Genomic DNA, 11398 nt, shown 5'->3' on the forward strand with positions numbered 1-11398 from the left:
GTGTGTGTGTGTGTGTGTGTGTGTGTGTGTGTGTGTGTGTGTGTGTGAGAGATGTGATGAGCAGTGACATGCGTGCAGGGCTGCCGAGGGGTTAGGAGGTTACGGAGTTACTTATTCAGGCCAGACGGAGGGAAGACAATCGGGGAGGACGGAGTGAGACGAGGATACAGTAGGGGGACGGGTGAAAAGGAAAATAAGCTAAAAATTTGAGGGATGTGAATAATTCAAAAAGGAGAAAGAAACCACAAGACGGTGGGAAAGAGGGATTACATTTAAAAAGGATGGATGAATGATAGAAAGAGCTTGGAAGAGGAAGCAGAGAGAGGTGAGAGAGAGAGGAAAAGAACAAGGGATTAGTAAAAAATAGGGGGGGTGAAGTTAAAAGTGCAAGGTGGATGGATAGATTAAGGGGGAGAAATGGGAGGCTATGAGCATAAAGGGGGAGAATAAGGGGCCGTTACACTACGTTTATAAAGACGAAATGAAGAATGGAGTCTGGTGAGGGAAGAAGCAGGAGAGTGATGGATTCAATTTAAGGGGGTGAAATGAAAAATGGAAGGTAAGACACAGTACAGCAAGAGAGGGAGTATTTGACAGAAGAAGAGCAATGAGTTCATGAACAAATGGATGTAAGAAGGAATAAACCAAATCAAATTGAAAATGTATAAAGAAAAAATGTCTGATATAAGAGAACATTATTCAATGAAGGAGAAGCAAATGTATTCTGTTGGAGAGTGTTAAAAGTGAGAAGGGATTAAATGATAAAAGAGGGTAATGTAGAAGGATGGAGTCGAATGGGATCAAAGAGGTTGAGGAACAAGAGGGCAGAGAAAATGGGATTAAATGAAAGGTGTGGAATAAAAAAAGAGAAGTAGAAGAAAAGCACAAGTACAGAAGGAAGCAAGGGCAGAGGAGAGGGCAAAACATGGATGAGAGGAGGGATTAAAGGGTGAAAGGAAGGAAGTGACGGGGAGCACAAGAGAGAGGAATTAGAGATTAAATAAAAAGAGGAATTTTAGGATTGTGTCGGATGAAAAGAAAAGGAGGTACAGATGAAATGGATCCGGGGGGGGGAAGATGGAGGAGGAGGAAAATCAGACGAGGAGGAGCTGATACAAGACTGAGGTGACAAAACATGACAATGAATATGACACCATGTTCTCACTGGTAGCGCATGTGAACGTGCACTTTAAAGTAAGAAACAAAACTGGTCAAGAGGAGAAAAAGTGGATCGTAACAATATCTGATTTTCACCACATGGTCGTGTTTGGCCAAAGTAATTCACCGAAACAATATTATCGTGTTATTTGTGGAAGATTTTGACAATTTTGACACCATCACCGAAATATTCCACTGATGGGTTTTTTGAGCCGAATCTCAACCGAACCGATGACGCACCAGGAAATGCTCGTAGTGATCATGTTTGTGAAGGTAGAGGGAGAAAAGAGTGAAGAAGAAGGTAAAAGTTAGCAGGTGGGACATGGAGGTTTGGTTGGAGACCGAGATTAAAGGTTAGTTTAGCACGGCCCTGTGTGTGTGTGTCATGGGGGTCACTGAAGATGACAGGCGTGTAATCAGGGCTGTAGTGTGTGTGTGTGTGTGTGTGTGTGTGTGTGTGTGTGTGTCCTGAGGTGAAAGAGATTAGCTACAGGCTTGCTCTCTCCCTCTCTTCGCGGCACTCCTCTTTTCTCTCGTTCCCTCGCTCAGAATACCACTCGGCTTGTTTACGGGGGCCAACTGACGCCAAGACCCCAGCTCACACTCCGTACGACCCCGACACACACACACACACACACACACACACAGAGACACAGGCCTCACCCTGGGTTCAAAATCCAACAGTCCTCAACTGTTCTCAAACATGCAGGCGAAGCCCTGTACAAACAACAAATAAACACACGCACACACTCCACAAGCCTACCAACTGTCACACACTCTCAGATACACACACACACACACACACACACACACACACTCTCTCTCACACCATCACACACACACATTCAACAAGACAAATGCTCGAAAATTTCCACACACATTCAACACAAACACACTGCAAAACCTTTCTCACACACACACACACACACTCTCTTTCTCCCTTTCAACAAGACCCAGCGACATGACTCTAACACCCTGCCCTCCTCTCCCCTTCCTCCCCCCTCCTCCCCCTCCTCCTCCTCCCCCGGCTGTCATTTGTCTGCCAATCTATCCCGATGCATAGCGAATCCGACCAGGTCTTTTATTATTCCGTTTTTCACCCTCTTTTTTTCCCTCCTCCTCCTCCTCTCTTCCCTCTCTCCGGGGGAGGACTGGGGGGGGCGGGTTTGTATTTTCCCACAGGTTTTGCCAGAGCCGGCCCGGTCGCAGGCTTCCAGGGTGACACGTTGCTTCTGGCCTTCAGTGACTTGAGACAAGTAGGTCTTTGTCTCCCTCGTGGTCCTCTCTCCTTCGTTTTCTCTTTCTCTGTTTTTTTTTTTTTTTCTCTCTCCACTATCTTTTTTTTCTACCTCCTCCTCCCCCTTGTCCTTTTCATCCTTCCTCCCATTCTCCCTCACACACACACCCCCCCCCCACCCCCTCCTCGTCTTCCTCCTTCATTTGGTTTTCTGATTTTTTTGTTGTTTACCCTCTTCTCTTTTATTCAACAACAATCCCCCTCCATCTCATGTCATTCTCATCCTTTGTTTGTCGACTTCCATCCTTCTTTTTGTCTCCTTTTCTACCGTCTTCTAAAATTCCCACATTCTCATCTTTTCAGACTTATCTTTATTTTGCATCCATCGCTGCTGTCGTCTTTTCTCATCAGATCCTCTCGTTTGTCCTCCGTCTTTTAGATTAAAAGCACCAAAATGATTGCAAAGAAATGTCCCCAAAGAAAATATATATACGTTGATCCACAAGCTTCAAAGATGCAAAGAAAGTTTACAACAAAACAAACAAATGCAAGATATGAATAGATCAACTTGTCAAGGTGCAAACAAAAGAAGATTTACTGTATTTAGGTGAAGCTTCTTATCTGCAAATGTCTGATGTTTGACAACAAAAACGCAACAGACGGCGCCCGCCTCGAGCTCGGTGAGGTGAGGAAAGTTCATCTTTAAGCGGCGGAGTGCAGCCGGAGAGTAGTCGCACCCGCCCGAAACACATGAAGAACACGGCTTCCCGGTCCCGGAAAAATGTCATTATTATGGCGAGCCAGGCTTCGCCTCTGTTTGGTGTGTTTTTAGAAGACTAGAAGACTTTAAAAAGACTTTTAACAGAGTCCGACACCCTCTCACATCTCGATAGTCAGAGTTTTAAGTCACAGGCTAGAAGACAATCTAAAGACGATACAAATAAACATTTCAGAGTTTATCAGAAGGTCAGGATGAGAAAATGACTAACTTAAGACCGCTTTCATGACCTCGAGATCACGGCCTTACTTATAGCACAACTTGTCTTTTCTGACATTAAAAACGTCTCCTTCAGTGAAATGGCTTGAAAAGTCGTTATGTCAGAAGCTGTCAGAAGGATTATTGGAAAATGTGTCTCCCTTTCCCGTTATTCCACCGGGAAGAAAGTCCCTCTGTGATTTATAGCAACACTGACCTCAACAGAACCTGAGACAGCAGAACAGGACCTCAGCATGCTGCTTATTCATATTCTCATCCAGACAAGTTAGCGAGCTTTGAACATTCATTTAAAACGGTTACCAGCATCAGAATGTCTGGTTTGTTGCATGCTCGGTTGTCACAATCCATTTGTCCGACAGCGGAGTCAAATTCTACACAATTCTGACGGGATCTCGAGTTGTTTCAGAGCAACAGGTGTTCCAGTTCAAACAGTGGCCCGTGTTAACTGGTGACTCTCAGCCCAATGGTTGCTTGTGCTTGGTGTTGATAATAAACTCAGATGAGTTTGTATTTCAAACGGATTGAAGGTTTGTTCTGTTGGTGTTTTCAACAGCTGCCGACATCACGAACACCGGACGCATTAGGCTGAGAGTCACCAGTTAACACGGTCACAAAGACGTTTATGGCTGCAAGACAATAATCATGTTGACTGATCAAAAATACTTGATGTTCTGTACATGACCACAGATAACGCAGGAAGCATCTAGTGACTTGTATGCTGACTTGTGCTTGAATCAAACTTTGTTTTGGGGTTTTAAGGATTAAAAAACATGAATTTTTAGCGACTGCGTCTTTACAAACACTCGTCCTGCATCGTTGAACAGGTGCAGTAATGTGCTGTTAATCTCGACAGCAGCTTCAGGACCGCTGTACCAGTTTCACCCCCTCCGTGAGCCGACCCAGGTCCACAGACCTGATGTTTAGAAACAGCCGAGTGCAGGAAGCGGTCCCGGCTGTGTACCGGAGCGTCTTGTTTCGGGGCCTGGGAAAAAAAACCCAGAGCGGAACCAGTCAGAGGAGGGACAGAACTGGACGTCTCCGCTGTGTTCAGGATGTTGGGCGGAGCGTGTGTGCGTGTGTGTGTGTCTGTGTCGCATTTCGACTTTGTGTGTTTGGCAGGGATGTGCGTACGTGCATGAAAGCGCGTGTTTTCCATCGTCGCCCTCAAGCGTATTCTCTCCGGCAGCGACTTTTAGTGTGTCTGTCATCGTCGCTGAATGTGTGAAGCATAGGCGGAGAGCCCAAGCAAAAGTTTGTGTGGCTTTCTGGCTTCAGTGTGCGTTTGTCATCGTTGCTGTGAAAGTGTGTGTGTGTGTGTGTGTGTGTGTGTGTGTGTGTGTGAGAAACTGAGCGTAGAGTGTGTGTCCGTTTCATGTCATCGGAGTGAATGTGTGAAACAGGGCGGAGAGCGAGTCGAAGTTTGTGTGTCCGCCTGCCCGTCTTTGATGCGTGTGTGTGTGTGTGTGTTTGTCATAGTTGTTGTTGAGTGTGTGAAAGTGTGTTTAAAGTGTATTTTTGTGTGTGTGTGTGTGTGTGTGTGACAGCGGATGACGGATGGGCCGGCAGGACGGAGCAGGGGACGATGAATGAGGTGACAGACAGAGACGGATAGCCCTTTATCCCTCCGTCACAATCCCTCTTTCTCTCTCCCTCTCTTCTCTTTCTCCGCCTGTCGGGATGATGTAGTGCCTCTTGTTCTCTCGCTCGGAGGAGGAGAAGGAAAGGGGGGAAGATGGGGAGAAGGAGAAAAGGGAAAAATTTTATTCATCCAGCATCGATGTTTACTTCAACCCCTCCTCTTTGCTCCCACCGCATGCTCCATCCTCCTCTTCCTCATCTCCATCCTCTCCCCTCCCTCCCTCTTTCTTTTAGCCGATCAGAATCGGTTGACTCCGTCGCTCCTTTTGGAAGTTATTCAGCTCCTTCGCTCTTTTATTTCCTTCTCTTTCTTGCCTTCTCGTCCATTGTTTTTTTTTTTTTTTTCTTGGGTCGCCATTCTCATCATATCAAAAGAAGCGCGCGCCCCTCCCACCTCCCATACGCGCTTTCATACGCAACTTCTGTGTGCACATCTGCCCGAGCGCATCTTTTTTGTGTCCACATTCTTTCAGGTAAATGTTTCACATTCGACCGTCGACAGGCTTTCATATATGAGCTCATTGATGCTTGTGTGTGTGTGTGTGTGTGTGTGTGTGTGTGTGTGTGTGTGTGTGTGACCTGCCGGTGAATGGCCGATAAATCACGCTGACGGGGCCGTTTGTTTTGTGGTCGGTTCCCGGTGTTCTGGAAGGTTCCGGGGTCCTGGGACAGTTCCCCAAGGACACACACACACACACAGAGATGATCACATAGTTTGTGTCTAAGCAGTTTGAATAACGGAGCATGGACAAGATATGTTGTTTTCAGTCTCATCGTTGCTCAACACAACTAATCGATTAATCAGGAAAATATTTGACATATTGATCGACAATGAAATTATTATAGCGAGTTAGTTGCAGCGCTACTTTCTAATACTCTCTGCTGCAGACACGCTGCTGGTCACTTTGCACAAAATATTTAGGTTTCATAACGAGCTCTAAATATCAACCTCTCTTTAAGTCTGAAGTTATTTCCACTTGGCCAGAAAGACAACATGACCTCTTCATGCTTCTACAGATGGGAAAGTTCTTAAGTTCCCATCGCATGAGATAAACGTAGCCGTTATAACTCTGCAGAGTAAACTGCTTTTTGGCACTTGGTCTGCAAAGAATGAATACTTAACTGTTTTGTACAAACAGAAAATGAAACAAGAACAAAGTTTAACTTTTAAATGCTACTGTCAGTGTGTTAAAGATGGAGACTTCAGGAAGAGAAAGGGCAGTTATTCCAATCATTTTAACAATTAATATTTTGTTTCTTAAATCTCTCCTACAATGTTTTTTTGTCTTAGTAGCTCCTCTATTATCATTTGCACTGCATTGTCAGACTGTAATGCTCATCAACACACCCTGAGAAATAAACCACATTTAGTCTTCATCCTGGCATCTTTAAATGCTTCATTTTGTTATTTTTACTCGCAAAAACGGCAGCAAATAATGGCTCCAAGTAATAACGACTATTTTCATTATCAGCTATTCCTAAACAATTCATCAAAGTTTAGTCTAGAGCCCAGAATAACATCTTGAACATTGCTTGTTTTGTTTCACTTTAAGAAGTTAAAAACCCCAAAGATATGACATTTAGAAGATAAAATGCGGTAAAAAGCAGCAAATTGTGTCATTTGTTCTTCATTTAAGACCTAAACAATTCATTGATTATTAAAATAGTTTGGGCTGTGTTCCATAGATGTCGAATGCAACCTAAACAGATTGACTCTCCGGATCCGTGTACAGTTAGAGTGTGAGTTTATTATCTACACCAACCACGGCTGAAAGTCACCAGGTAACACGGTCGCACGTTAAACCGAAGCACCTGTTGCTCTGAAACGTGATCCCTCTGATATTCTGATGCTGGTAAATTAAATTAACCATTAAAGCTCGCTAACTCTGGATGGCTGTTCCAAAAACACCACTTCCACTGCCAACACGCACACACACACACACACACACACACACACACACACACACGTCTTCTCTAACAGGGTCTCGAGCAGATATGACCCAGGATTAACTCTGCTCTCTCTACTGGCTCCTCCTGCATCAGTCCCACACTCATGAGCAGCACACACGGGCAGCACATTTGTATTTCTTCACTTTTATGTCAAACTATTTCAAACTGTGTCGAGGAACGGCTGATTCTCTGCAACAGGCTTATCTGAGCTGTCAGCGGCTTTCTCCCATTCTCCACCATTGCTATATAATTTGGTGAGCGTAGGAGGCTGATTGTGTTGGTGTGTGTGTGTGTGTGTGTGTGTGCACTCCCCAGGCTGCCCTTTTCCACAGATCCTATCAACCCTCCTATATTTAGAACATCCAGAAGTCTGTGGTTACTTCAAACCTTTGGCTGGCCATCGTGTGTGTGTGTGTTTTTTGCGGTGTGGCGTCCCCCCAGATAAACGCTTGCAACATTAGAGCTCCACTCATCCCCTTCTCTACTCGTTCATGTGTGTGTGTGTGTGTGTGTGTGTCTTGTCAGTGATTGGTCCCGGGTTCATTCCTTTGGTTGACCACAGACAGTCAGATTCCATCCATTCATCAAGTCGCCTCCCCTCCACCCGCCTTTCCTCCTTCTTACGTCTTTTTATTTTCTCAAAGTCTCGAGTTTATTGAACTTTTAACTTTTTGTTTCTGTCACATTCTCGTCTCAACTCTTATTTCTTAATTTCCCCCATTATTTATATATCTCTTCATCTCTCCTCTCCTCCTCTTTTTTCCCCCCTCAACATCTCTGTGCTTTTCATCTTCTGTTCACATCACATTCCCGTCTTCCTCTCTTGTTTCCTTTCCTTTTCCTCTCCCCTTTTCTCTGAATTTCCTTGACTCCTCCCCTCTTTTCTCTTCTTAACCTCCCCTTCTTTACTTTTCATTTTCCTTCCATCAGGCATTCCCATCTTCCTTTACTCTCCTCTCCTCTCTACTAATTTAAGATTCCCAGTTTCTTCTTTCAGCTTCACGTTGCATGTCTTTAAATGGATCCTGTCTTTTTGTCTCTTTCATCTTCCACCTTGTGATTACTTGATTTTTCTCCACTTGTCGTCTTTTATTTCACTTTCATCCTTAAGTCACTTCTGCCTTTACTACAACAACAACATTGGTCAAACTACTTTCCTTTCCCTTGTAGCACACACACACAGCCACACACACACACACACACGTTTGCTTTCAGAGCTGTCTGCCCTCTGTCTGACGTTTGTGTGTCCCAACCATTACCTCACGAGGCTTCCCTCTCCGTCTCCAAAAGCAACATGTCACAGCATGACAACTGCTCCCCTCATCCTGACTCTGTGTGTGTGTGTGTGTGTGTGTGTGTGTGGGTGTGTGTGTGTATGTCTGTGTAATAGACAGGCTAAGGGATGAGATGAGGCCTGGTGGGGGGGGGAAACCTCCATCTCACCTCCTCGTAACCCAGACTAACGAGGCAGCGGGAGGGAGAGAAGTGAAGAGAAGGTGGCATGAGGAAGGCATGCAGTCATATTTTAGGGAAATGTATCGGTATGAAATGTCCGACTAAATGATTTTTCCTTAATTATATTTTTACCTTCTTGACACTTTTTTGAACGCAGCTGTTTTGAGTATCAAAGGAAGGGAGAGAGAGCCGCCAGCCATAACTCCAGTGCCGTCTTTTCACTATTAATTCTAGAATTCAACACTTTAAAGTGACAGACGACTGATGGTCTCAGTGTCTCTTCAGCTGATGTTATCACAGAGGACAGCAGTGGCTCCTTCCACTGACAAACATGGATTGAACGAACGGGTTTCGATCATCTTTTTGGATGAATTTCCACTTCAGCTCTCTGAATAGTCCAAGACGCATGAAGTAGACGAAGTGTAAATGAGGTCGAAGGGTCCATAATAACATCATTTTCAGACAAAAACAAGCTCCCGGTAGCTAAACAATGGAAAAAGTTACTTAAAATAGAGAAAAAGTCATAAAGTATGAAACCATCCTGCATTCAAATTGAGCTACAAGTGTGTAAAAGTGCATTAATATGCATTTAAGTCACAGAACCATGAAGAGTGATATTGACACGACCGTATCGTTCCTTTTACCCGGCTAGAAGAACCAGACAGGTTCACAAAATAAGCCAACTAAAGATGCAAACGTGAAGGTCCTGTTTCCTCCTCCATAGAAGCTTTTCTTCTTGTACAGTCTGAAAAACAACTCGCACGGAGCAAGGCCACCCGTCAGCGTAGAGCAGGAAGCCTTCACTTGATTCTGTCCGCTTGTTTGTGGCTTCATTGTTCCAGAACTCGACTGCACATGCTCCTTAACGCTGCTTGCTTCCTTTCCGTTGACTCCCATTGAAAGAAGTGATTCACTCCTCCAGGATATAATCCCTCAAAATCGTATTGTTTTCAAAAACCTCATTGTTCATGCACGCATTTCTTTATTTGATGATATCAGGTTTGCAATATGCGGCTGTAATTCTTGTGCACCTGCCAGAGTTTGGTTTCTGCCTTGAAATGAGGATGAATGGGAGTTTAATTTCAGCTACTGCTTGGCTCGTAGTCTGTCGGCGTGATTTATTTCCCCGAGGTTTGATCCAGAGGTTCGTCTTCAGCCAAGTTGACCTGAAACGTACACCCAGATGTGGGGAGATGTGGAGATGTGAAGGGAGGGGGAGAGGGAGGTTAGAAAGTGAACGTGTTGGGGAGGAAAGAGAGCGAAGGGTTAGGAGAAGGGTAGAGGGAGGTGAGAATGAGGACAGGAAGAGATAGAGTTCAGGGAGACAGAAGAATCTGCTACCGTCACATTCCTACAGGCTGCGGTCACGCTGGGACAGCTGCAGCATCTGTGTGACAGGAAAGGGACTTGTTGACAAGACAGACGATGTACGTACGTGTGTCAGGCCGGCTTGGCGACCGTTGACTTTTTCAACTCCTCACCAGGCTCGGACAGATTGGGCAAGAGAGGAAACGAGTGGAAATGTAGCAGAGGAAAGACGAAATCTGAACTGCAAAAGGCGTAAATGAGGGAGAAAAGTTGATACCAAAAGAGACCGGAATGAATCTAAAGGAAGATGACAGGAGGAGATGGGAGGGGGGCAGATTCTGAACTGGCCGGGAGAGAAAGCGAGACATGAATGCATGAAAATGTTGACGGAGCAGAGCAAAAAGCGAGGGATGGCGAGTGAAAGAGTGCAGTCAGGTGAAAGTGATACGGCGGGTGAATTGGGACGTACAGGGTGGTCTCTCTCTCTCTCTCCCTCTGTCTCTCTACCCCTCTCTCTCTCTCTCTCTCCTCGGGAGGCTGACACTTCCCTTCATCCGTTTGACCGCTCACAGAAGGGGGGATGAATAGCGGGGTGGAGAGGGGTGAAAGAGCGAGATGAGCGGAGAAGAAAGAGGGCAAAGGGAGGATGAGCAGCAGACGGACATCTAAATGCTCGCCCGCCGATCTATTGGGAGAGAGAGAGAGGGAGAGAGAGACACACAAACTCGCACATAAACACGGATGCAAGCAGTTCGAGTTAGCGTGAAACGCAGCAACACATTTGCTTTTAGTGGACACTCGTGCGTAGAAGCACAAAACTGCTCTAAAAACGTTTAACTTTTTGTCCGTCCTCCACAAACACTCATAGAAATGTTGGTGCATGAAGCGTCCCGGTGTCCGAGCGGTCTGACAGACGTCCCCGTGTTACTATGCGACCGTGACGTCCTGGGTCCAGGTCTGGCCGGGGACTCTTAACTGTGTCCCATCCAACTGTTTCTCTCGCCTCACGCTTCTTGTGTGCGTTTCACAGTTGATCTGACAAAGTTAAAACTCAAATAAAAATGAAACATGACAAAACGCAATCCTCCTGGCAGAGATGTGGTAGTGAAGAAAGGAAGGCAGAGGTTGCGTTGTCACTAAACTTGCTCATTCCAGTAACGTTTATAAATCTTCATCTGAGCTTCTCCTCTTCCCCCTCCCATATTCTCCTCTTCCTCTAATTTCTACTTCTTCCTCTTTCCACCTTCGAGTGTGATTACCAGGCGTCATGGAGGCTGATAGTCTCTGTCAAACACACCGAGCGCAGAACGAGGCTTTACGCGCACAAAGTGGGTGCAGCCTGAGGTCAGTGGGATAAGTATTGGTGCCAGGGAGGGGGTGAGAACTCACCGTCAGGCCCCCGAAACACCCTTATCTGATCACACACATTCACCACACACACACACCTGTCTCTCCTCTCTGCTTCACACACACTTGTTTCTCTTCCTGTATAAATATATATCGGAGCTAACTACACACACAGACGTGCGCAGCATGTAGTGTAATGAAGCGGTCGGCGATCCTGCTGCGCTCAAGATAATGCCGCAAAACAAATAGCTTGAAATGTGTGCGTCCATATCCGCAGATTTATGAGTTGTGTGTGTGTGTGTGTGTGT

General features: G+C 45.5%; 1 protein-coding gene across 5 annotated transcripts in view; it reads left to right on the plus strand.

The window, feature by feature from the left end:
* Positions 1–11398, plus strand: part of exoc6b (exocyst complex component 6B) — a 66397-nt gene that overhangs the window by 44083 nt on the left and 10916 nt on the right. For all 5 annotated transcript variants that reach the window (XM_031851123.1, XM_031851124.1, XM_031851125.1 and 2 more), the window contains one exon: positions 2341–2414. In XM_031851123.1, coding sequence (XP_031706983.1) covers positions 2341–2414 — 74 coding nt within the window. The remainder of the gene's footprint in view (positions 1–2340; positions 2415–11398) is intronic.

Source organism: Anarrhichthys ocellatus, unplaced genomic scaffold (assembly GCF_004355925.1).
Source record: "Anarrhichthys ocellatus isolate YVR2014 unplaced genomic scaffold, GSC_Weel_1.0 scaffold11, whole genome shotgun sequence".
NCBI lineage: Eukaryota > Metazoa > Chordata > Actinopteri > Perciformes > Anarhichadidae > Anarrhichthys > Anarrhichthys ocellatus.